At 55.4% G+C, this 24,629-nt stretch overlaps 8 protein-coding genes across 8 annotated transcripts; 4 read left to right on the forward strand and 4 right to left on the reverse strand.

Moving 5' to 3' along the window:
• Positions 1–326: 326 nt before the first annotated feature.
• POSPLADRAFT_1145799 (hypothetical protein) lies at positions 327–1,730 on the forward strand (the record flags this gene model as incomplete). The annotated part of the gene is made up of 10 exons (XM_024485843.1): positions 327–384; positions 443–580; positions 638–706; positions 768–823; positions 874–951; positions 1,008–1,060; positions 1,114–1,135; positions 1,194–1,355; positions 1,406–1,485; positions 1,544–1,730. The coding sequence occupies 10 exons, from the start codon at positions 327–329 to the stop codon at positions 1,728–1,730; spliced, it is 903 nt and encodes a 300-aa protein (XP_024337896.1).
• A 321-nt stretch (positions 1,731–2,051) lies between these two features.
• POSPLADRAFT_1170808 (hypothetical protein) lies at positions 2,052–4,488 on the forward strand. Its single transcript, XM_024488108.1, has 5 exons — positions 2,052–2,527; positions 2,736–3,062; positions 3,115–3,526; positions 3,575–3,950; positions 4,006–4,488. Exons 1-5 carry the CDS (start codon positions 2,234–2,236, stop codon positions 4,433–4,435), a joined length of 1,839 nt encoding a protein of 612 aa, XP_024337897.1. The 5' UTR covers positions 2,052–2,233; the 3' UTR covers positions 4,436–4,488.
• Positions 4,489–6,021: 1,533 nt separating this feature from the next.
• On the forward strand, positions 6,022–7,077 carry POSPLADRAFT_1145753 (hypothetical protein; the record flags this gene model as incomplete). Its single annotated transcript, XM_024485836.1, has 3 exons — positions 6,022–6,392; positions 6,443–6,569; positions 6,622–7,077. 3 exons carry the CDS (start codon positions 6,022–6,024, stop codon positions 7,075–7,077), a joined length of 954 nt encoding a protein of 317 aa, XP_024337898.1.
• Positions 7,078–7,866: 789 nt separating this feature from the next.
• POSPLADRAFT_1066447 (hypothetical protein) lies at positions 7,867–11,324 on the reverse strand (the record flags this gene model as incomplete). The annotated part of the gene is made up of 6 exons (XM_024482074.1): positions 7,867–9,402; positions 9,449–9,931; positions 9,987–10,339; positions 10,408–10,625; positions 10,755–10,815; positions 10,928–11,324. 6 exons carry the CDS (start codon positions 11,322–11,324, stop codon positions 7,894–7,896), a joined length of 3,021 nt encoding a protein of 1,006 aa, XP_024337899.1. The 3' UTR covers positions 7,867–7,893.
• Positions 11,325–12,357: 1,033 nt separating this feature from the next.
• Positions 12,358–12,945, reverse strand: POSPLADRAFT_1040352 (hypothetical protein; the record flags this gene model as incomplete). The annotated part of the gene is made up of 1 exon (XM_024477728.1): positions 12,358–12,945. A coding segment is annotated over exon 1 (235 nt), but the record flags the coding sequence as incomplete, so codon positions are not given.
• Positions 12,946–15,504: 2,559 nt separating this feature from the next.
• POSPLADRAFT_1066448 (hypothetical protein) lies at positions 15,505–17,886 on the forward strand. The gene is made up of 3 exons (XM_024482075.1): positions 15,505–15,964; positions 16,040–16,797; positions 16,850–17,886. The coding sequence occupies exons 1-3, from the start codon at positions 15,574–15,576 to the stop codon at positions 17,480–17,482; spliced, it is 1,782 nt and encodes a 593-aa protein (XP_024337901.1). The 5' UTR covers positions 15,505–15,573; the 3' UTR covers positions 17,483–17,886.
• Positions 17,887–18,196: 310 nt separating this feature from the next.
• Positions 18,197–19,488, reverse strand: POSPLADRAFT_1066449 (hypothetical protein; the record flags this gene model as incomplete). Its single annotated transcript, XM_024482076.1, has 4 exons — positions 19,107–19,488; positions 18,921–19,050; positions 18,419–18,862; positions 18,197–18,208 (listed from the first exon to the last, which is right to left on the reverse strand). The coding sequence occupies exons 1-4, from the start codon at positions 19,481–19,483 to the stop codon at positions 18,197–18,199; spliced, it is 963 nt and encodes a 320-aa protein (XP_024337902.1). The 5' UTR covers positions 19,484–19,488.
• A 1,124-nt stretch (positions 19,489–20,612) lies between these two features.
• POSPLADRAFT_1182272 (hypothetical protein) lies at positions 20,613–21,928 on the reverse strand. The gene is made up of 3 exons (XM_024488908.1): positions 21,797–21,928; positions 20,924–21,731; positions 20,613–20,875 (listed from the first exon to the last, which is right to left on the reverse strand). Exons 1-2 carry the CDS (start codon positions 21,912–21,914, stop codon positions 20,965–20,967), a joined length of 885 nt encoding a protein of 294 aa, XP_024337903.1. The 5' UTR covers positions 21,915–21,928; the 3' UTR covers positions 20,613–20,875; positions 20,924–20,964.
• Between the last annotated feature and the right edge of the window lie 2,701 nt (positions 21,929–24,629).

The following is a 24,629-nucleotide window of genomic DNA, read 5'->3' on the forward strand; positions in this document are numbered from 1 at the left end:
GCCACCGCGACATACAAAGGCTCCGTAGATGCGCAATGGGGTGCTCTAGTACTCCTCCCCTTTACACAAGGCGCAATTCGGCGTTGCCACCCCTCCCCAGACCAGCGTCTCCCCCTTGACAGCACAGCGCCACTTTGCCATCGGCGTCTGACATAATTGTCTAGCGACCAGACAGTTTGCTCGGTTTGTGTTTGTTACGCACAGCCAACCGCATTTGGAAAATTTGCTTCCCGTGTTCCTCATATATATAGGTACGAGGGGCTGTTCGGTTTCACCACAACACACACTCAGACTTCTCCCAGACCATCCACAACACTACTAACGCCATGGTGCACATCGCTGGTACCCAAGCCTTCGAGACCGTCTCCGATGCAGTGGACGAAGGTTCGTCGGTGGCCCACTACGCTGGGCCTGCCTTTACTAAACGATCACGGCTTTGCAGTCAACAAGTTGAAGGGTGCCGTGTCGAAGACCGAATGGAGCGCATCGTCTGCTTTCGACTCGGAGAAGGACAAAACGGCCTTCCGCCAGTACGAAGACGCATGCGAACGCGTCAAGACTTTCTATCGCGAGCAGCATGGTTCGTCGCAGCCTTCTATGATGCGCTTCCGCCGCCTGACAATCCTCGACGACCCAGAGAAGCAAACCGTAGAGTTCAATCTCCGCGTGCGCCAGAACTTCAAGAAGACTGTCCGGGCGCGCATGGGTACGCATCAGCGTCAAGTATGAGGCGTGGACGTGTGCTGACTCGCCTTGCGCGCCAATAGGCATCTGGGAGGCCATGGAGATGCTCGACACTTTGGTGGACGACTCTGATCCCGACGTGTGTACGCTGCTTTCTGCTACACGTGCCTTTGCTGAGTAACTCTGCAGACGAGCCTGACGCAAATTGAACACCTGCTGCAAACGGCGGAGGCCATCCGGAGGGACGGTAAACCCGAGTGGATGCAGGTCAGTCCCACGTGTCCGTGTGTTTGTAATCGCCTGTCTGAAACGACGCCCTGTAGGCCGCCGGTCTGGTGCACGACCTCGGGAAGCTGCTCTATCTCTTCGGCTCTGAGTACGTCATTCACCGATTTGCTTCTTGATGGGCTGCTGACGCCCTCACCGTAGAGGCCAATGGGATGTCGTTGGTGTATGTCGACTTGATGCAGCTGCTCAATTGACCGTCTGTTGACAATGCCTTGATCCAGGACACCTTCGTTGTCGGATGCAAGTTCTCCGAGAAGAACATCTATCCTACGACATTCGAGGGCAACCCTGACGCTCACGATCCTGTCTATTCGACCGAGTACGGTGTGTACGCTCCCAACTGCGGCCTCGAGAACGTAATGTTGTCGTGGGGGCACGACGAGGTACTACCCTTTACTTTGTTACCATAATACGTACTAACAGCCGTGCGCAGTACCTCTACAACGTCTTGAAGAACCAAAGCAGCCTGCCCGAGGATGCGCTATATATGATTCGATACCACAGCTTTTACCCGTACGTGTTCCTTGTTATCCAGGCACGCGGCTTTCCTCACTATGTTTCCACGCGACAGGTGGCATCGTGAGGGCGCATACTCCCACCTCACAAACGCTGCCGATGAACGTGCATTGGCCGCAGTGCGCGCTTTCAACCCATATGATCTGTACAGCAAGAGCGACGACCCGGTCGACCCGGAGAAGCTCAAGCCCTACTATCAAGGCTTGATCGCAAAGTTCTTCCCCGATGTCATTGAGTGGTGAAAATGTGCTGCTTCGTCGCACGAGAAACGCCATTTCCGGATCGTACATTTCGCTTAAGCGGCTCTACTAATAGAGGTGGCGTTGCGTAATTTATCCTATTTTCTTGTCTCCGATGCGTTTGCTCCTTACTTACTATACTGTGATATGATGTCTCATGCCTATGCACCTTTGTAATCTCGCTTTTAATCGAACTCTGTGATCCCATTCGGGTTGATCTGGATTGCTGTGACGATTGCGGTTCTTAAGCACCTGCTAAATCGGGCGGCCAGTGCAGCGGCCAGTGGCTGCGACTGCAAGCGCTCACAATATTTGTCTCTGACTCGACCGAGACTTTTGTAAAATCGCCATCGATAGAGCTACTCGCTTAAACTGGATTCGTCTAGTGCTTCCGGTGCAAAACTGTGGCTACATTGCTGAGGCTACGCCCCCTGCTTCCTGTAACATTATCTGTACCATACTCGTCCCCCCGCCTCCTCCTCCTCCGATCTCAGCATCTCCGGAAAATGTCCACAATCAGGACACCGACACCGACGGCAGGCCCGAGCTCGCCCTTCGTCATCTCGCCTAACTTACCGCCGCTGCCGCAAGTGCCCGGCACTGATCCCGAGCGGTGTGTACTGGATGCCTTCCGCACGGCGATCGCCAAGCGGGTCGCGGACGCGCTGCCGCCGCTCACGGTTGAGCAAGCGTACACGGGCGTGGACTATGGCAAGAAAGGCGTCGACTTTACGGTCGCGTTGCCCCGATTCCGTCTGCCAGGGAAGGTGGACGAGCTCGCGAAAAAAGTGTTGAACCAGGTGGGTCTCACATGTTTCCTTGGGTTTGTGATCGAGCGTGTGGGGGAGGATTATTGAAGTGGGCAATCTATAAGCTCCTCCAGGAGCTCGATTCCGCGGCCTACCTTGATCTTTTCACTGGGGGATTGATTGTGCTTCGTATCGTGCTAGGGTTAGAGTTTGGTCTGGCGTGCTCAAACGAAGATACTGAATGGCCTGGATTCCCTAGTTTCAACCTGACGAATGGATCGAGAGCGTGGTGCACGACAAAGCGTTTCTTCACTTCACACTCAATACAACGACACTCATCCGGCAAGTCCTGGACCAAGTGCACGCGCTCACGCACGCGACACCGTCAGGCCAGCCAGAATACGGCACGAACACCTCGGGCGAGGGGAAACGCGTCATTGTCGAGTACTCCTCGCCAAATATTGCGAAGCAGTTCCATGTCGGCCATCTTCGCAGTACGATCATCGGCGCCTTCATCGCGAACCTCTACAAGGCGTGCGGATGGGAGGTCATCAACATGAACTACCTGGGCGACTGGGGGACACAGGTGCAGTGCATACATTGTCTATGATTGGCGGGAAGCTGACGCTGTACCACAGTTCGGTCTGATCGCAGTCGGTTTCAACAAGTACGGCTCGCGTGAGGCGCTCGAGAAGAATGCGATCAAGCACCTCTTCGAGGTCTACGTCAAAATAAACAAGGACGCCGAGGCGGACCCTGAGGTCAAGTCCCAGGCGGCAGCGTTCTTTAAGCGCATGGAGGAAGGCGACGAGGAGGCGCTGGCAGACTGGCGGGTCTGGCGGGAGCTCTCGGTCCGCAAATACGAGGAGGAGTACGCGCGGTTGAACGTGCACTTTGAGGTGTACACGGGCGAGAGCCAGGTCGGGAAGGAGTCGCAGGACATGGCGCTCAAGCGGCTGGAGGAGATGGGCCTCATCGATGAGTCCCAGGGCGCGAAGCTCGTGAACCTGGAGCAATGGAAGCTCGGCAAGGCCGTCGTACGGAAGAAGGGTATGCATATCGCTGCTCTTTTTTGAATGGGGACTCACAATGACGTAGATGGGACGTCGATCTACCTAACGCGCGACATTGGCGGTGCCATTGAGCGATACGAGAAGTACAAGTTCGACAAGATGATCTACGTGGTGTCCTCGCAGCAAGATCTGCATCTTGCGCAGTTCTTCAAGGTGCTCAAGCTGATGGACTTCCCGTGGGCGGAGCGGCTCGAGCACGTCAACTACGGGCTAGTGCAGGGCATGAGCACGCGCAAAGGCACGGTCGTCTTCCTCGACGAGATCATCCGCGAGGCGGGCTCCGTCATGCACGAGCAGATGCGTAAGAACGAGGAGAAGTACAAGAACATCGAGGAGCCAGAGGCGACGGCGCAGGAGATCGGCATCACAGGTGTGAAGATCCAAGACATGGCTGCCAAGCGGTATGCATACTTCGTCTTCCCTTGTGCCCGGCGCTGACCCATTCTGCTGCCACAGAATCAACAACTACACATTCAACTGGGAGCGCATGCTCTCGTTCGAGGGCGACACCGGGCCGTATCTGCAATACGCGCATGTCCGCATCTCTTCGATCTCTCGAAAGAATCCCGAGCTGCTGCCGCTTCCTGCGCCCGCGAAGATTGACACGACGCTCCTGACGGAACCTGCGGCGCGCGAGATCGTGCTCCTGCTCGGCTCGTATCCCGACGTGGTCAAGACCGCGCTGCGCACACACGAGCCAAGCGGCGTTGTGACATTCGCTTATCGCCTCGCCCACGCCATCTCGAGCGCATGGGAGACGGTCATTGTGAAGGGCGAGTCGGACGTGGAGAAGGCCCGCGCGCGAATGTGGATGTACCTGTGCGCCAGGGATGTTCTGGGAGCGGCGATGCGGTTGTTAAGTTTGAAGCCCCTAGAGCGAATGTAGACGAGCATATTGGCACGCATTTGACCTTTTTCTTTATCAATTGTCATGAAGCGACACACTGATCATGAAAGCAACAAGGGGAGATTAGCCAGCATTACACGGTACGGTTCACCTCAGCGACATCTCACTGACGATCCTTTAGTCATAGTCATATTGTAATACGTGGTACACTGTCGAGCGTTAGCTCGCTAAACAAGCTTGTCAATAGCGTGAGCAGTTGATTCGGCTCGGCGAGAGAAGCGCGGACTTGCTTGTATAGATCTTTGGGGTCATGAACGGAGACGGGCTATATGTTACACCAGTGCCGCAGGCACACTCCTGCGGCGCTGTTTCACTGTGCAATCGGCTTCGTAGATGACCTCACGACAGCTATTTTGGCACAGTGAGTCCAACCATCCAATTGATTACCTTCCTATTCACTTGACGCTGTTGCACTTTAACAGTCCATCGTGAGTCTCCATATTGCGCTCGTATGCATATATGCTATCACAGTTGACGCCATCGCGCTCATACAAGCGTTTTATAGGCTGTGCTAGGCATGAAGATTGATTATAGCTCATGTGTGGTCTTCTCCCCCTAGTCCGGCGTCACCGGTCACGTGCCTGAGCGTCATCCCCAAAACCACTCGCTGAACAAGTAACGTGAATAGGTGCCCCAGCGAAGAGAATATCGGCGAAGTGGATAACCCGGGTGGCGAGCCTCTTCAGGCATATTTGAGTGCTTTGACTGCTACTAGCGTATACAACGGCGGGGCTTAAAATGTGCTTATTATCAAGATGAGCCATCGAGCTATTTTAGTTCAAACAAACCACACTCAACTCGAGTCGGGTATACAAGGGGTCTCCTGCCTATATCTCAACATGTACACCCTATGCTATTGTGAAGAGCGTCGTGAACTAGATGGTGACGGTGGCACCAGTCACAATAGCACAAGTGGCGCGCGCTGGGTATCCTGGGGATGCTGGCCCGAGCCCGATAGAAAGACCAGTAGCCCGTATATTTGGCTATCCTTCGACATCGCATTTCTTGCCTCCGCTATTGGAAAGAAGACCACCGGCGAGTATATGTGGGGCGGTGAACCCATGGTAGTGGTCTCTGCAGGTCAACCACTCGCTGGACGCACCTATGGTGGCGGGAACGCGTCGCAGGTACGCGGAACGTCATGACTACATACACGCATCATTGACTCTGCTGCTCATGTATTGCGATGCTTACGTCCTATCAGGACATACGCCCATGATACCTGCATATCTGTTAAATATCCGCCATTTCCCGCGTTATCCATCCCTCGGAGCCTCGGAACGCTCCGAGACTGAACCAGCACGCCGCTTCCATCAGGCAGTCTCTTCAAGCTTGTAGGGTACACGTGCTGACGGTCCTGCAGCACCATGCGGGTCCAAGCGGTCTGGCTAGCCACTGTGTCCGCCACGGAACCGCCACAGACATGCACAAAGGCGGTGCTAAATATACGCTTACTATCAGGACGGCCTAACCACAGCAACGCTTGAACAATGGACGCCACAGTTCGAGTATAGTATAAAGGGGCTCCTCAAGTCCGTCTCGAGCATCCATTCTCTCTTCTTCCCATGGCTGCTTTTTCTTCAGACTCCCCCCTAGCCCCTTCCGAGGTTAACCGCCTCGATCCCAGGAAGGGTGGTGGTGGCGGCCACGGTGGTGCTTCCGGCCACGGTGGTGGTGCCTCCGGCCACGGTGGCGAAGGCAGCAGTGGAAGGCATGGATCCGGCAGTGGCAGCAAAGGCGGAAACACAGGCAGTGAAAGCACCGGCAGCACTACCGGTGAGAAATCCTCAAGTATCACTATGCCTGGCTCCACCGTCCGCATGACGGCCACGACGTATAGTGGCGGCGGAGGACGCGCAGTCGTGATTCCTCAAGGCCAACCTTTCTCTGGACTCACATACGGGGGCGGGACACGGGGACAGGTGTACGGAACGTCGTGAGTACACACATCATTAATGGCATTCCACAGTACTTACCTTCTGTCAGGACGTACGGCAGCGGTTACCCCGGTCTCCCCGCGGGTAGCGTCACTGACAGAGGTTTCCCGTTCTGCTTCTGGCCCTTGGTTTGGGAAAAGCAGCCGTATGGAGCACCATACCTCTATGCCCCTGAGGTCGGTGATAGATTCAGTGCTCCTTCCATGCGCACTAACCCATCCTGCACAGTATGGTAGCCCGACCAACACAAGCCGTCCGGGAGGGCCTCTCACACAGGCGATCTTCACATCGAAGACGTCCAACAACACGTTCTGGGTTGTTGCAGACAACGCGACAGTCATCGCGCTCATCGCGACGGTTCACGACTCCTGCACCCTGGGCAACGGCTCCTCGACTAATCCGTCCGTCTTCGCTGGCTCCACCGTCCGCCCGACCCAAGTGGTCCAGTACTACCGCGCGAGCAGTGTCGCGCTCGCTCTCGACGGCTACAACGACACGGCGAAGCTAAACAACCCCAACGCTAGTGCGATCCCTCTTCCTGGATGGGTGGACAATTCGTTCTTGAAGTGCTTGAATAGCACCATCGGCGAGAGTGTACCGCTCGTCAACGGGGCCAATGCGCAGTTCCAGGCACCGGTCGGGCTCGTTGGACTATTGTGCCTGGCCATTCTCCTGTGGCTTTAGTATTCCCTGTGTTCAGATCGTCCTTGCTTCGTCCGTACGTTCTTGGTTTGCTGTTCTTACCTCTCCCTAAGGACATATGAGTTCGTGTTGTATTGCCTCGTTCCTGAATGACAAATCGTGCTGTGTCCGAATGCTAGCCTCCTAATTATTATTCCTTGCGTGAGGCACTCTGCCACAGCTTGCGAATCATCGAGACAGTGCAGCCTGTCTTGCAGATTTCTGTAGGCTACGGTTCTCGACCCAAACACATCGCAAGTTGGAAAATACCACATATATTCATGTGAGGGGATGTACAGCAATAAGAGACCTCCTGAGACGATGTACGCCGCTTGTAAATTCCACGGCTAGAGAATATCAGTATCGTGTTGACTGCCGCGGAAGTGATTCCACTGAGGGACGAAATCGAGCCATGTGGTGAGGCTACCAAGAACTACTCGCCTGCATTCTGCCGAATGTCGCAAATGACCGCGCCTTGATGAGACGTGTCAGTTTAGGAGGGCGTTCTGGCGATCATCATGAACTCACCTCGACATGGAAGGCCTCTTGCGGCGCGGGCGATGAGACTTACAGACAAAAACACCATGTCCTGCCGTATCCCGCCGGTGCATACCGTGGCCAGACCTGGCATGACGGAGGGACCACATCCCGTTTGCCGCCTTGAAGATGCACTCGGAGGAAAGGTATCGACTTCATTCCTTTTCTAAGTACGAGGTTCATGAGACTTCTCGTCTCGACTTTCGGGCAGAAGATCTCACAGCCCAGAAGTGGTGTCATTCCCATCGAGACAACATGAATACCCTATTTCAGCCAGACAGTTCAATTCGGGTCAGAGTCATTTTCGAGACTAGAGATTTTCTCATCTTCATCAAGTACCTCATCTCCTTCAACAAGTATCTCGACCCAATCTTGTACCTCGTCACGTCCTTCACGTCGAACTTCAGCAGCAAGTGGTTTCTCTATCTCCTTCCACGTGAAGCAAGGTCCCCGCGCGCCTTCTACGAAATAGGGCTTGAGCTGAAGGAGCTTCTCTACGTATGGCCTTCCTTGCCTGGCATGCTCTGCCAGTAAAGGTTGCGAGGTCAGCAACGTCTTGATTCGGTCCCTGCTCGGGACGATATGTTTGTTGAAAGTCTGCGGGGAACACCCAACGACAGAGATCCAGTATCGAGGGCTCGTCGGTCGAGGACTGCTACGGGTCTGGCGTGCTGGATTGATGGGGTCCTGCTTCACTTTCATCGGAGATGACAGAAACATTGCCGTGGTTTGCGAGCTGCTGGGGGCACCAGTACTGAGCACTGACGCCTGCGCCGGAGGAGCTGCCCTACTACGTGCGCCCCACACACCCAAATCGAGGACAATGATCATATGAGGCCTCTCGTTGAACGGCACGTTGGGGGAGCCATAGAGGACATTCGATGACACAGACACCGCCTGCTCCCAGGGTGTATTCATCATCTGAACCGCGATCCTAGAGACCGCCATCTTCTCAATAGGGGTATCTTCGTCGCCGTGCACGCACTCAAGGAGAAAAGCAATGTCTTGCTGAGCATCGCGACATTGCCACGCTGCGCCCCTCGCTATGATAGCGCCTGCCAAGTTGGGTTCCAGGATAGACGAATCCCCCGCACGAGCGAAGTGGCTGATCCGTATCCAAGCCGTAGAAAAGGCGGCTTCGAGGTCCGAACCATTAGGATCGTTGCTGGGAGGTGCGGAAAGAATCTTTCCGGCCACTTCGGCGGAAAACAACTTGCGAAGGAGATCCACGACGGGCACGAATTGGTGGTATCGCGCCTTCTCACTTCCGATCTTCCGAATCCCGTCGTCATGGATACACTCGTCATAAGCCCGTATGAAGAGGAACTGGCACACCGCCTCTCCGCGGTCGCTCTTGCAGATGAGGCCGTCTTCAAGGAACTTTTCCAAGTGCGAGAGAGCGTCAAAGCCGGGAGTGTTCCACAAAATCGCGGCGGCTTCGACCAGCGGAGGTTCAGAGGGATAACTCGAGTACAAGTACTGTAGATGGGAAGGTGCCGAGTAGGCGACACGCATGTGGCTTGCCACAAGTTTGTCCTCCAGCATGCGATTCGCCTCCCTTTGAGGCTCGATATCGAGAATGAGGCGGTTGCTTAGTATCGCTAGAGCAGAATATCCCGCGGGTTTCAAAGGGTTCCAGTGGAGCGCACTCATACAGAGAAGTTTCGCCTGAGCGAAGAAGAAGATGTCATTGAGCATGTTGGGCTTGTCCTGCACGCGCGTCCACCATCTAGCGAGAATAAAACAGACACCAGGATCAGGTCTGCCCATTTGTAAGCGAAGGAACGAATACTGACAGAGGCCGACCAAAGCGACAAACATATTCAGGCTCACAGACACTTTTCAGAGTGTTTAACCCCACAACGCAGATGGCGTTGCCGTTCCAAGTATCAAACGGCAATTCGACATATGGGGCTTGGCGGGCACTCTGTTGACTGTTAAGATTAGGCTCGGCAACCACTCGTATAGACGCTGCCACGCTTCGGGATGGGGAGATCTTGTGCAGGTTGGAGTTAGTGGAGATCTTGTACAGGCTGGAGTTGGTGGAGAGAAGGACAGCGAAAACGTGATCATCTTTCACATAATCGAGCACGTAGAGCAGGGCGTCTAGTGGAGTTCGAAAGACTTCACTTGATGGATCCTTCAAGTCCTCGGACAAAAAGCCCATATCCGAAAGTTCGTGGGCTTCGTCGAAGGAAAAGAGAATCCAAGGCTGATGCTCTCTGTGCGGGACCACCTTGCACAGATCTTGACATGCACGGGAGAACGCGTCTGTCATTCTCCAGCCCTCCAGCTCTCCACTCCTCAAAGACGTCTCTAGCTACAATCATGTTAGATACAGGTTCGAATCAGCTTTGAGATATAAAGATGCTTACCAATTTCAATCCTTCTGTTACTCCTCGTGCGTACAAGTCAGATCGAACGCTGAGAAGGTGTTTACGCCACTCGCTAGCAAAATCCAGGTCCGAATCGTCATTCTTCACCGACAAGGCTCCAGATTCCGTAAGCCGCTCTACTTCCTTGTGAATGACTCCAACGACACCAGCGAGGATTGCGGCATAACGCGCCCGCAGGTAGTACATCGTAACAGCTATTTCCTTGTGTTCTGGTGAACTCGCCAAGTGAGCAAACCCTTCTGTCTGCACCGCAGACCCCTTGTACAAGCTCACACTGCCCGGGGGAAGACGCAGCATTTCGTCTCGGACAGTTTCGTCTGGGGTGGGATATTCTGTGTTAGGATTAAAAACAAAGAGAGTCAGCTTCCACTACGACGAGTAGGATCGTCATTGTCCGCACCATTCGTCGTCCGGAGATTGAAGGGAATCGTGAAAATCAGCGTCGAGACTTGATCCACCAGACGAGACTTCCCCATGCCAGAGCTCTGAACTATGGGAAGGTAGTTCCAATAGATTTTCCCTCGTACCCTCTCCGGATCGGTCATTTTATCGATCGCGCGCAGTAAACACTCGTGATGATCCCCAACGTATTTGACTTGCCAAGCCTCAGCCATTGCTGTTCAACAGGAAAGCGTTAACGACTTTGATTGAGTGCATATAGGGTGGACGGTCCACACCTTTATCTGAAGGAAGGAGAGGGCACATATCCAGTCCCTTAGCCAGGACGAATGCAGTCTTGAAGAAGGCTCACCTTGCTCAGACAGATCTGAACATGGGTTAACCGTTGTGAGTTTCCTGCTGAGCAGCTCTGAGGTTCGTACAGGGGTTATATGCGGATAATTTGGCGTAAAGAATCAGTTTCAGCACAGATTTCAGCAAGGTCTGTCATCATGTATCAGGATTGACGGTCAGACACGTACTAAGCAACCGTATTCGTTGAAAATCTCCCCCTTTCCACGCTGCTTGCAGCTCGTCTTCGAGTGCAGGATTTTCCCTCATCTCTTCTGCGAGACGCGTAGCCGTCCAGAAAGGATCCAGTATGCCGTCGGAGTTGACTACCACGGACTCGCCTAGAATACCAAGCTCGACCAGTCTCAATTCACCCTTCTCAAAAAATCTGTCGACCTTATTCAAAACCACTTCATCAAGCTCTTTGTGCCTTTCCGCACGGAGCCTGTCAGGGACGAGTTCAAGGCCAGATTCAATAATATCGAGTCCGCTGTTCATCCTCTTGGCTGGGGGAGCTGAGGCGCTCGAAGATATCGAACTGTGGCGCAACCTCTTCAAGTCTTCGGGGTGTCGCGTTGGAGACGACATTGGGGCCTGATTGTAGTCGGATTTCAGTGACACGAAGATGACTGACGGTGGTGGTAGAGAGGAGAGAGATCCTATCTGAATCAGGTTATCAGCACAGAATTGAGTTGTGTACAATGTTGCTAGCTGCTCCGCGAGCGGCGCGTTAAACGGCGTTTACAATGAAACGCACATCACGTGATCTGGGAAGTGCCAGGTTCCACGATGAAGATTAAAACCAAGTGATCATACTCTCCCGTCCTACGTTCACCTCGAGGTATCGAGTGTTCATTGTGTACTCTCCCTGACATAGGAAGACTTTCGCAGGTAGAAGTACGTGTATGTAAGTCTACCACTGTCGTCCGGCGTGTATTCGTCAAGTCTTCGATACCTCCGAGTAGCGGAGAGTTTGATCCCACATCCGATCTTGGCAGCTCTTGATCATCCCTCTACATCGCCGTAGTCAGACGGAAAGTGTGATTCATTCGTTGTCCGAAGAGAGAAAAGAAGCAAAGCAACGGTATCATGAAATATGTCTGGATGCTGCCGGCTCGTACGTGAAAGTCAGCGCATGCGAGCTATTCTGCATACAATTGCCTCTATGTACGATGTATATGGATCTGCACATGGGGTGTCGTCGTGGGAGTCAAGTGTGGCACCGCAGTCAATACTGAAGGTTGTACGGGCTTCAGAGCAACAGTCCGTCCGGGTAAAGAAAGGTCGCGCTGCAGGACCGCCTGAGAGAGAAATAAGACAGGACCTAGCGGTTGAACGGTGTGCGTAGCATGTCTAGCGGCTCATTGGGCCGGAGTGCGACTCATTATTGAGGTCCATAAGAGAAGGAAGTCGTCAACAAGCCAGAGGGGCCCTCCACACCGCCATTGCCTCGTCGAGCAGGACAGTAGCCCGTACGACATGAAAGCAGACAGAATAAATGCAGCAAAAGCAAGTGGCCCGAGCGTTCAAAGGCGAGGCGGCTGGCGGATAGTCGGACGAAGAGACAGGACTCGTCAGCCCGTCGCCACAGTATGGTCGCATCGCCGACCGCAGCGGCCGCGCGCGCCCTCGTCCGCCGTCCCTGGCTAGTCTGTCGTTCCGGGAGGCTCCTTGTGGCCGTGCTGCCCGTTGCACGGGGAGGGCACGCACCCATTGATCGCGTGGGCACTGGCGGCAGGCGGAAGCCGAGTGGGGCGTAGTGCTTGGGGCGTCGGAGCGTCCATCGACCGCGCGCATGGCACCCAGAGCTTCGGAATTCTGGTGGCCAGTGCTTGGGTGCGGGAACATGGCCGACCGGCGGACAGACGGACGGACGGGCATCCAGCTTGCGCTGATTTCCAAGACCGCACCGGCAGATGGGCGTGCAGATAATGCACGAGCGGGAAGGCTGATGGAAGGGCGTCATCGCCTCTTCTTCTCGTATTTTGTTCCAGGCCGCTGGAAAGTTCTGGGGTATCGATGGCTGGTCCAGGGTGGAAGTGAGGGACAGATGGATGGACCGGCCATAGGGAGGAGAGACGAAGCCAGGAGGCAGGACTGATGGAACGACGTGGCCGCCCTCGCCGCTCCGCCGTGCGGCCCAGGTCGTTGGTCATTTCTGGGGTGCTGCGGGGCCAGAGAAACCAGCGGCACACTGGCGCTAAGACCCTGACAGCTCCATCGTTTTTTTTTCGCAGGCTAGTAGTGGACCACGGGGGTAGCGATGTCGATGCTGAATTTCGGAGAACTTGTCGGCCGCGGCAGATCGTATAGACTCCATGCGGGCTAGCGCGGGGCGAGAAGTCGGGTGATTCGTGAGGTAGTGGCAGGGGCTGTGAATCTATAGCGGGCGGACAATGGCGACGCAAGAGATCGACCGCGTGCACGCCGATCACGGTGAGTGGCTCGCCACGGCGCCGGTCACGGTGCCTCTGCTTGCCCATCCAGGGAGATGCGTGGGTATCGCTTCCGCTCATTATTGGGATTGAGATTGAATTTTGGCAGTAGGCGCGGAGCTGGACGACTCCTATTCGGGGTGAGTTCTGAAATAATCGATGACGCCTGCGATCTGCCGGGCCTTCTGGCGCGTGGGCATTACAGCTTTGCGGCCGCTTCGATATTTTTGTAACAAGGCTTCCGTGGATGACCAGCTGGTTTCCAGACGCTGTCAGTGTCAGAACTTTGGGATGCGGAAGCTCGGGCTTGGAGTCATCAGCTAGGCGATGCAGTGGGGAATCCCCGGAGTAAGCTTTCTTCCCTGCTTTCTGTCTCCGTGATCTGGTTGATAGCAGGAGTGCAGTGAGGGCCTGATGGAGAATTATATTGTCTCGCAATTTTGAGGGGAATACGGAAGACTACGCACATGATAGATTGATGACTTCTTACTGATCTGAGTCAGGTGGTTCTTGGGCTTACTGAGGAGTGACGGTGTACGCCGTCTGCCTCAGCGCACAAGTCTCGCGCACCGGGGCCCAGAGCGCGAGCTCTCATATTCCTTAGCGCGCGCGCATATAGTCACTCCGCGCAGTCATATACACAACCGAAACACCATAACACCATGAACGTTAACTTTATTGATTTTCAACGGCGCACATTAGCACCCTCTCAATGCATCCCTTGCGGCTGGAATATCCTCGGTGGTCAGACTCAGGCTCTCGCTGGCTAGACTTTTGTATGTCAACCTTCCAGGGAGATAGTTGAGATAGATTGCACAAAGCTAATTATTGGGCCGTACGATACCTGAGCAGTAGGAAATATGCCGTCACAATATCTCCTAGTCCTGCACTTGGATGTAAGTGAAGAGTACTGTGACGTGCGGGCGGACTGCGTGACCGACATGTGACTGAAATGATGCGCTTGGGAGGTGCGTTCGCACTCTGTCGCTGCGAGCCTACAAACGGAGGAAGGAAAGGTCAGCCTCTCACCTTCACCCAAGCTTGGATGGGGACTCCAACGATATCGAGGACACGCTGGGTATAACATTATCCCGCAGGCCGGCCGGAACGCACTCTAAGTCCCGACAGAACTTCTCATCAGCAGGAATGACCTGTAAACCGAAAATCACTGCAGTAGGCTGGGTAGGAAAACCGAGGTTATTGTCGTCTATCTCGAACAGCATCATTTTCCTGCAGGATTTCGCAGTAGCAGCACACCTATGCATTTGCACTGCCGGCAGTACAAATTCAAAAAGTCCGGACTGATAGCTTCTTCGCTCTGTTCCGTGTTGGCCTTTGGGGCGAAGAGCTTCCGCGACGGTGCGCAACCCCCGAAACGCGTTTCACATCTGCGCCGGGACCGTCTAGGGGTTGCGAAGACCTCGCTAGAGGGCCGCGGACGGCAACGGCGCACGGTGCGCCCTCCCTACAAGAGGCACCGAGAGGCAGCACCCACAACGCTATCCATATGCGGACAAGAGTCTATCGCCCTCGTGGCTCGTGCCTCTCGCGTGCGTGACGTGTCCCGGTAAAGCGCTCAGAATTGGGTAAGAAGGTTCCTGGGCTCTGATCGAAGCGGGGCTGAGCGCACGGCGATAGGCTCGCGGGTGTCCCCGTGCACGTACGGAATGCCCCTCCGAAATGAATCCCACGTGCATGGCCTGGGTGCGCATTGCTGTACGCGTACGCGGGATGTGCGGCATGCTAGGGAGCGCAGGCGCAAGTCATGATTAGGTGGAATATCGAGCACAGCTGCCTGCGGATCTCCGTGCAGGGAAATCGACGCACCGGACGCAGAAGCTGGCTGGCGCTCCCTGCCAGATATCGTCGACCACCCTAGCGCCGAAGCGTGAGTGACTTGGACACGGCGCGCACCCGATGAGGCTGGCTAATGCCACCTCCATGTTTGCAGGACACGCTGTGGTAGACGGCTCGCCAAAGCGCTCACGTCGGGAGGGGCGAGGGTCGCGGCCAGCAGTGCAAGACCGAGGGTCGCTTGCGTGCGCGAGGGCCGTGGAATTCCTTGCGAAGCCTTCTCAGCACATGGCCAGGACGAGTGGGAACGATACAAAGAGCATACCAAATGCGGCGACAAGTGAGCGGACGCAAATGGGAGGAGATCAGTGATCGCATTCGGACTCCGCGAAGCGCGCACACGCTACCCCCGCCATCTGCCTGTGTATAAAGCGCGCAACAAGCCCTTCTCAAACTCGCCCTCTCCCACATCCTTATCCCCCTTATTGTTTCCCCCTCGCATTGGGATTCCTCGACCACGCGTTCGAGCCACAACTAGACATCGCGCTAATTGCTCTTACACATCGCTCTTACAACATCGCCTACATCTGCTTTACACCGTCATCATAATGGCTCCAGCACGTAACAGTCGTGCAAGACAATCATCTCTCGACCAAGGTGCTTACCCTGGCTTGCCCAGTCGCTGGGGTACCTCTCAGGCAGGCAGTGCCCGCCCGGTTGTCTTTGCACCCAACGTAACACCCACTACTTACGCTGAGGCGGACTCCCCCTCAGCCGAGGATGCGCCGTCCTCGTCCGATCCTTTCGATCTTCCACCTGAGGGTGAGGAAGAATTCGCTCCCAAACCGCGTCGACGCGTTCCGGCCAACAAGCGACCATCGCTGGGGTACATTCCGCGTCCGGCCAATGCTTTTATGCTCTTCCGGTCGGACTTTGTCCGCCGCAAGCATCTGCCTGGTTCTATCGAGACCAACCATGGCACGCTTTCGAAGATACTAGGTAGGCACCTCCAGGTCATGCTAGACCGCCGATTGTTGACATAATCGGTCCGATCATGCGGCATTTCCTTAACAGGCACGTATTGGAAGAATTTGCCGCCCACGCAAAGAGATTTCTGGGAGAAGCAAGCAAAAAAGGTGAAGGCGGCCCACGAGCAAAAGTACCCGGGCTATAAGTACCAGCCGAAGCACGACAAGGAGAAGAGGCAGGCGAAGGCCGCGGTTAAGAACAGCAAGAAGGAGTCGCCTGAGGACGAGGAGCGCGTCGAGCAGGTTGCGCAATTCCTGCTCGCGGGCAAGACCGGCGACGACCTCGCACAGGCTATCCGTAAGCTGGACCTCGACATCGCGCGCCGCAAGACGCGTAGTCCAGAGGTCGCCGCTCCTGCGCCGGTTGCCTCGTCTTCGCATTTCGTCGACCCGTTCGCGCTTCCCTTCTACGCTCAACGTCGTTCTTCCTCGGTGCCCCTGCATGCGATGGGCGCAATGTTCTTCCACCAGCAGCAGTACCAGCCGCAGCCCATCGCGCTGCCCCTTGCTCCCCCCATGAGCCCATGGGCGCAGGTGCCCCCGGACACTCGCTCTCCGTCGCCTGTCGGCACCATTGCGCGCTCCCAGCGCTCCTACCTCGGCCAGCGGCGCGTGTCTAGTGCACAGCCGGTACCATCGCGCCCGTGGTACCCGAGGGAGCCTTCGTATGCGACTGTCGACCAGACATCGATGTTCTCGTACTACGAGCCGCTTCCTGAGGCGGACATGTCGCTCTTCGAACCCGCGTTCGTGAACGGTGATGGCGCGTTCTCCTTCCAGCAGTGTGCGCCGCAGGAGACTTATGTGAGTGTTCTTTCTACTGTTTGATCGCGCCGTGGCTAAGCTCCTCGTCCAGAATTATGCCCCGTGCGAACAGCCGCCTCACCTTTCGCTCGACATTGGCCCTCTGGCCGACATTTCGCCTCTGACCGGTGCGAGGAAGTACTTTTCTGCTCAGTCGTCCGCACCCAGCCCCGCGTCCGCGTTCGGCTACGACAACGCGCTTCCGCCAACTTCGGGGCCGTCGTCTGCCTTCACCGGCTCGCCCTCGGGCTCCGACTATGCGCTCCCCGCTGGCCACATCCAGGGCGTGTATGCGCCGCAGCCTGTGCACCTGCAGCTTCCCGAGTGGGCCCAGGAGGGTGTGCTCGTCGAGCAGGCGTGCGATGCGCCGACCCCGGACCAGCAGCTCTACGTCGTGCAGGACCCGGCCTACCGCTCGCCCCCACGTCACTTTACCGAGCAGCAGTTGCTTGGCCCGGCGGACTCTTACGTCTCCCCCGAGCAGCGATACGTCTCCCCTGAGCAGCAGTACATCACGCCGGAGCAGCCCTTCGTGCAGGATGGCGGCGCGCTCAACTTGCACCTGGATGCGTACGGCGCCGCGGACGTCGTCGACTCGTACGTCCAGTACGAGCAGCAGGGCATATTCGCCGAGGCGTACGCTGGGGACGCGGCCTATAGCTACCCCGCTGAGGCCGCGTTCTAGGCTTTACCACACCGCACCACCACCACTCGCTACAGTACCACGATACCGATCCGTTTTGCATACCCGCCGAGGGGGGACCCACGGACTCCGCATTGACACCACTTGAATTAACGCATCGCATAGGTTTGCTCCGGATTTTGGTTTATCGTCGTCCTGATGTAGCATTAAACTCGACTGCTGTGTTCCGTGTTTCTGTTTTTTTTGGCTTCGATACGTCTGTCTCATTATACTCATCACCCGTGTAGCATAGCCTGTACTTACTATACTGATCTTGGCTTAGTACCGTTAACGGCGCGCCGTTGCCTGTCTCATTATTACTGCTGTTATTGTCGTGTCGGGTTTTCTATAGTCTACAGGCTGTATTGGCTGTTCTCTCTTGCGCAATAAAACACTTATTTCCCAAACGCCTGTGTGATGTCTCGGCTGGACGACTTGAGATGGAAATTTGCCTCATACGATTCGGACTTAGAGTTTGCTGACGATTACGTCTGAATGATCAACCAATGTTAAGGTTCAAACTTAATAGTACTGCACCGAAGAACAGCTTGATTTGCAAAACAGCGGGTGTCCGAACGCCTCGCTCGGCTCTGCATCCACTCCTGGTGCTCCACGAATGAGTTCGAGCCGTGTGCTGCAATGTTCGCCGCGATTTCGTCCTGATATCAACTAGCATTGATTATGCTTGGAAGCTACGTGGAAATCAGTCAGGAAGCTTCAAGCAAGGGACTGGTGCAATAGATGTACTAGGCTGTACAATAAGAAAAAACATCAAGTACAGTCCAATAAGTATATAAAGAGGGTATAGCTACAGCGGTGGGTATACAGTGAACGTAGCTAGTCGCGTACATAACGGAAGCTGCAGGTCCATAACTCGAAGCATCCGACTGCAAAGGTCACAGTTTACACATAGCAGCAAATTTAGAGCCAGAAGAGGACAAGCAGCCACACTAGCCCGATAATCCCTACCGGTGGCTGCCACCGCATATCAGCGGCGCTGACGAGCGGAACGCTCGCGGCAATCGTCGCGTTCAGACAGCCTTCGAGCTGGGTGTCCATCCAGCTCGGCAGAGGTACGTCGGTCGCATTCGGGTTCGTCAATTTCGCCGTGTCGTTGTAGCCGTCGAGAGCGAGGGCGACACTGCTCGCGCGGTAGTATTGGATCACCTGTTCTGGCTGCGCCTGACTTGCATTGCCGCTGAATGGTGTCGGCGCGGTCGACGAATTGCTGCCGAGCGTGCAATTGTCGTAGATGGTGGTAATGAGGGCGGAGACGGTGGCGTTGTCAGCCACCACCCAGAAGGTGCTGTTCGTGCTGTTCGACGTGAACGTCGCTTGTGTGAGGGCTCCGCCTGGCCTGCTCGCGTTCGTGGGTGAGCCATACTGTGTTGGTGCGGGTGAGCGTGAAGAAAGCGACATGTGGTAGGTGAGCAGCACTGACCTCGTGGTCATGGAGGTAGGCACCGCCCAACCCCAATCCTCCGCCCCAGACGACTGGCCAGAATATGAATGGGAAGCCTCTTCCGAGCACGGAGCCGGCAGCAAGGCCTGGATAGCCGCTGCCATATGTCCTGGTGAACAGTAAGTAAGGCTATTCGTAGAAAGAGATACTGTAAAGAAAACCCACGATGTACCATAGACTTGACCACGCGTTCCGCCACCGGACGTGCGCCCAGCGAAGGGCTGGCCGGCAGGGATAGTCACCGCGCGTCCCCCGCCAGAGCCATACGTCGTGGCAGTCTTCTTGCCGCCGGTGGAGCCACTTAGCGGGATGCTTTGAGACTTCCCGCTGCTGCTGCTGCCACTGCTACCACCCTTGCCGCCACTGCTGCTGCCACTCCCGCCCTTGCTACCGCTGCTACTTCCACTGCCGCCTTTGCTACCGCTGCTACTCCCACTCCCGCCCTTACCACTGCTCCCCCCGCCGTGACCGCCGCCACCTCCCTTGCGAGGGAAGAGTTGTTTGAGGCTAGGCTCAGAGGGTGCTATTAGAGGAATACGCATTCTTCTTTGGTTTTCGGAATGGATGGATGTCCCGCACCCACGACAATTTCGCCTTTATGTACGGTTCACAGCCCGGGTTTTTTTTGTCAGGGTGGATTAGCCTGTTCATGACAGATATACACTGGCACCGCCTCGAATCTCGATCCATATTCCTGTGGCCACGGCAGCCGCCTGTCACACTTGGTGACACACTGTCACGCATAGACGTCCTCTAACGTCCTCCCGCCTACTCAAGCCTGCGGGAGACTGCTCGCGGTCTCGAAGTGAGCTTAGCAGCTCCCAGCTGGCTCTATGAGTCCCTGGGGACTCAGTGTCCGGAAAGCGACGTTGGAAAAGCAACGTTCACTTGCGTTGCAGCATTTCCAGAGCCAAGAGCAAGCGTTACTTGCTTGTCATGCGGCACGTCATTTAGTGCCGTCGGCGAGGCTGTGTCTATGCTGGAAGGTGACTTGAAGGCGTCGGACTTCCAATTTTACTGACCTAAAGGCCTGTGTTGCTCTTATCCAAGTCGAGCCTCTTGCCACGCTGCCGCACCATTGACGGAGCGCTCCCGATATCTGGTTCTGAACCGACCGTGCGGTTGATACAGCACGGTGGAGGGTCAGGAAGCGGTGGTCTCATGGCTGTGAGCCCTGGGAGATAATGCTTCGCCAAAATGATCGTTTGTTCGACAATGGACATGTGCAAATGCACAGTGTCATCGACGTGGCGCGGTGTCTTGCGGTGCTCCGAAACATGCTGTCTGCACAATGTTGTCTCAAACAGTTGATGCTTCGATGAGAGCTCGGAGGGACTTACAGAGGCCTGTGTATATGCACTGCATGATGGCAGCTCCAAGCAAGGCTATTATTATAAGTCGCCTTGAAGGAGCATTCTGTCAGTTGGTATACTTGCTGGTACCATGTTTCCAGTAAGACGCATACGGCACAGACATTTCGTAGCCTTGCTGTTTGTGCCTCGTCGTCAGATTGGAACTTTCAGGAATCGCCCTCCAGCGAAGAGTACTGGAGAACTCTATTCAAATCCTGATTCTCACGAAGAGCGCCGTCAGTACACATTCATCAACGAGAACACATACAAGTCAGCGGCGCGCCTTCACAGTGTCTCACTTTGACCACACAGGAAGCATAGTGGAACGAGTCAAGATTCCAATCAATTCCTATAGTTCCATTCTACAGGATGATGAACCACTAGATGATATGCCATCTGACGGCCAGTCTATCGCAAAACTAATACCGTACGAGCACAGCGTTGTCCGATTTGGCTCATGACGTGAGGTGTTGCGACGGGTCCTTCGGAGCCGAACTAGCACTGCAGGGAGTTGGACATCGCGGGAGCGGAGATGCTGTGGTTGTGATCTCCGGCGCTGACCGAAGCGACTGGCACTCAGGGCTGCAACAGACTATTAGGACGCGGCTGGCTAACCAGAATATTACTCACAGCGGCGAAGGCTGGTGACCTGGCTCGGGTCGTTACGAGCGTTATATCTCCATCTTGTTGTCGTCCACTTCGCTCTCGCTCTCCGGGAACTGCTCTTGTTGCTGACCCGCTCTTTCCCTTTTCGGCTGTGTGCCCTTGCCGGTAGACGAAGCCTCCATCCAAGCGACGCTCTCCTTCAGCTTCCCCCAAACGACCTGTGCGCCCCGCTCGGCTAGTGTCCGAGCACGGTGCAGTTCTGACTCGTTGAACGGCGTTGTGGCGGAGTAGTTGGTCCAGAGCAAAGAGCAGGGAGGGATATCCGCTTCATTCAGAGATGTGATCGGCAAGACAGATGAGAACAGGAACGCGAAGCACCCGCTGCCTGATAGCCGAGGCAGCTCCGCTTCTGCAGGGTCGAGGACCAGCAGGGCTTCTTTCTCATTTCCTGACGCGATTCGACCAACGGAAACCGCGCACACGACGCCGCGCATAGGAACCGAGCCTGCATTGAGCAGCGCCGCGCTGCTGGCGTTCACAAGGCTCGCGGTGAGGCTAGCATTCCAGCCACGTCCGGCGCTGCCTATGCCGCTCCCGGTGTCGCTGCCGCAGAGCGCCTGCCCGACGACCTGTATGAGCGTACGGGGATGCCGCGCAAGAAGGAGCGCAGGCGTGAGGATCGCCTTGAGGGTAGCGGCGAGCGCCTTGGAGTCCGTTCCCGAAATGGCGGCGACGGGGCGGATATGAATGTCGAGCGTGGCCTGCGATGGCAGCTCGAGGTTTGGCCGGACTTCGATAGGGCCCGACACGGATGCCAGGGCTTTCGTCTCGCCTACAAGAATTGAAGAACTGGATGTCAGTATCGCATTTCTCAAAACAAGTTGATCGTTTGCGCACCGAAGCCGAACCTGGCGGAGCCATCTACTCTGTCGAGCCCCTCGTAATTAAGTGTTATCTCCCTCAGCCCATCTGCATTCCGTCCATCGAGTCGTAGAGTGGGTGAATGGGCGGACATGGAAGCAACAGGTCGAATAACTCGAAATAAGTAGAGCTGTGTATATGATGATTCCCTTTTTCGTAATGGCCGCACCGTTATGGCTCTCGGCCCACGCTCACGTGGCCGCGCCGCCGCTTACCCTCATCCGAGCGCTTATGCGTTTCTTGTCTGCTCCTCGACGCTTCCTCGCCAATTCGAACGACGACAGCGTCGGCTTACGCAACGAGCGGTCACTGTGCTTGAATGGGACTGGCTCACTTCAAGTCTGAAATGTAGCCTGTCCCATTAGACTGGGTGACGCGCTCTGAATCTAGCGATAAGCGTTGGAAGGCGTTTCGTGGGTAGTGGTCACGGTCGTCACCCTGCATTCCACAATGGAGACCCTGTCATCCACTCACAGAAAAGGATGAGCCATGACCCGGGTGGTCTGTGCGGCCTCGCCCTTGCCGCATATATAGACCTTTGCAGCGGTCAGCGCTGCATCAACACGCCCCAGGTGAGTTGCGGGTTTCAGTTCTGGCAGCGCCAGTCACTCTTTTTGCTCCCTCGACTTCCTAGACCCGCTGTTCACCGGACTCAGGGGTGCATACAGAGCTATCACTTTGCACTTCCATCTACGTCTATCTGGCGATAGGGATTGAATGCTGATCACGCATTTGACATGTCCAGGTTGGCTGGATCCGTACCGACAGCTGTTCAACGTCATCTTGTGACGACGCAATCGTTGCCATCCTTCGCCTGCTAGTTGTCGCCCTGCTATAGCATCGGTCACCAACTTCTTATGACTAGCTGACCCTGCTCTGTGAGGCAGATTGGCTTGTGTACAGCATCTTCTTTCGTGGACTGCAAAGACTCAAGGGTGTTACTGTTGGGAACATGTGATAGCATAACACTTGATGTACGTCATTCATATCGGTGCTTGTCAGCACCCATTGATCGTCACACAGGCTTTCAGTAGCACTCGTCTGTACTGAACCGCATTACGGCCAAGGGATGAGCCCTCGTCGACGTGTCAACATGTTCCGACCTCGCGATCGATGTATGCACCATTGCTGGTCGGTACCCCTCGGCTATGGTATGTCAGTATTGAGGTGTCCTATCCAGGCTTTACTATTTGCGAAGAACTAAGTTTGTTGAAACCTGACTCACAGGTAAGATTCTCACTCTCTCCCGTTCGGGCAACTGATCCTGTGAACCGCAACTGACATCTCGGTAGTTTGTCACTCCTTCACATCATTTGCGGGCGTTCTGTGGACCCACATCGAACACGTTGCGCCCTCCCGATGGGAATGCGAGCCCGAGGCATAGGGTATAGGCACGGCCTCGGTGGTCAGATCACCCCTCGACCCGCATCCGTTGAGATGCTTACTGCGCTTCCGCCTCGTTCTCTGCCTCGTTGGAGATGGCTGGCCCGGCGGCGCTCCACCTGGCGTCTCTGGCTCCCCTCGAGACCTATAACCTAGCTGGACCTCTCTTCGTCTCCCTTTCGCTCTTGCTTTCATCTGTTCTCTCCGGCTTGAGGGTGCGCCGTTGCCAGATACAATGATAAGTTGGTGAGTGATTTCGCCACCTGTGTCTCGAGCATTCAACAAACGCCCTCGATGATGCGCTATATATCCACCTCCCGTATGGTCTTCTCGCATACGCCGAGACCCAGTCGAACAGCGACGTACTACATCCCTTATTTCCTCTAGTCCTCTAGATGTTGTTACGTCCTGCCTTCCCCAGGACGTGCTCTAGCGTTGGTGTTGACTCTGGGTTGCTAACGGTGGCACCTGCAGGTCCCCGTGTGCACTACCATCGCCGCTTGTGCGCCCACAGTACCTCATGCATCAATATTGCGCCCACAAATCGCCTCGTGTATGGCCTCGCGCCACCTTCATTCGGCCTGGGCGTTGTGCCTGTCACACACTTCACCTCGCGTAGCTTTCTGCCCTTGTATTCGGTGCTCACGTTTATATAGCGCGACGGAGCTAGAGAATACGCAAGCTCCTTTTTACTATGCTCTCGTCTAGAAGTCAACGGCGACTACTTCTGGGCACGCACACACTTTGATTCTATCTGATAGATGTTGCTGACGCCGCACATCGTTGAGAAGGTATGTGAAGTTACGTTCGTTCGTCGTGCATTTGAATAACCACGCGCTCGTAGCGTTCGTCATTCCCGCCGGCATCGTCATTATTGACTTGCAGCTGTCGATTAGCCCCATCCCAATCAAGAAAGGAATTTGCTAGACGTCGCCGAAGTTGATCGTAATTGGTATGTTCCCTCTTTGATAATTTTTCTACAGTGCATATATTTTGGCGATGACTTCCGTGTATTTCTCCGACTTTCAACATGGTTTCCGACTCTTGATGCCGCTACGCCGCACTTTTCGTATCTCTACGCGGAAACACTTACCCCTCACCCGTCGTCCATTGTGTATCCTTTTGCGTGGCTTCGCTCCGCATTCTGTGCCGTGGACGGATGATGTTTCCCGATGATCCTGTTTCCATACGAATGCCACGTGTCTGCGACTCTTCGCCATTGCGACTTTCCCTTCGAGGCCGCCGTCTGCATGCAACAATCGAGGCGACTACCCTGAAGAAACCTGTGACTGATGCTGCTGCCTTCTACCGCCGTCCTCCGCTTCTACCCGAGACTCTGACCGTCCTGCTGGGCTGCTGACACTAGTGCCTGATGATGTTGCTTCGCCAACTCTGCTGTAACTATGGGCAGGGCCGTGGGGCGCCC

This window comes from Postia placenta (assembly GCF_002117355.1).
Source record: "Postia placenta MAD-698-R-SB12 unplaced genomic scaffold POSPLAscaffold_9, whole genome shotgun sequence".
Lineage (NCBI taxonomy): Eukaryota > Fungi > Basidiomycota > Agaricomycetes > Polyporales > Adustoporiaceae > Rhodonia > Rhodonia placenta.

What these genes read in the sequence shown, in the direction of transcription:
- POSPLADRAFT_1170808 (XM_024488108.1), top strand. Translation starts at nt 2,234, where the DNA reads ATGTCCACAATCAGGACACCGACACCGACGGCAGGCCCGAGCTCGCCC. An exon ending in TGGGCGACTGGGGGACACAG is followed by an intron (nt 3,063 to 3,114) that starts GTGCAGTGCATA and finishes GCTGTACCACAG; the next exon opens with TTCGGTCTGATCGCAGTCGG. An exon ending in CAAGACATGGCTGCCAAGCG is followed by an intron (nt 3,951 to 4,005) that starts GTATGCATACTT and finishes CTGCTGCCACAG; the next exon opens with AATCAACAACTACACATTCA.
- POSPLADRAFT_1066448 (XM_024482075.1), top strand. Translation starts at nt 15,574, where the DNA reads ATGGCTCCAGCACGTAACAGTCGTGCAAGACAATCATCTCTCGACCAA. An exon ending in CACGCTTTCGAAGATACTAG is followed by an intron (nt 15,965 to 16,039) that starts GTAGGCACCTCC and finishes TTTCCTTAACAG; the next exon opens with GCACGTATTGGAAGAATTTG. An exon ending in GTGCGCCGCAGGAGACTTAT is followed by an intron (nt 16,798 to 16,849) that starts GTGAGTGTTCTT and finishes CTCCTCGTCCAG; the next exon opens with AATTATGCCCCGTGCGAACA.
- POSPLADRAFT_1182272 (XM_024488908.1), bottom strand. Translation starts at nt 21,914, where the DNA reads ATGTCCGCCCATTCACCCACTCTACGACTCGATGGACGGAATGCAGAT. An exon ending in CTCCGCCAGGTTCGGCTTCG is followed by an intron (nt 21,732 to 21,796) that starts GTGCGCAAACGA and finishes CAATTCTTGTAG; the next exon opens with GCGAGACGAAAGCCCTGGCA.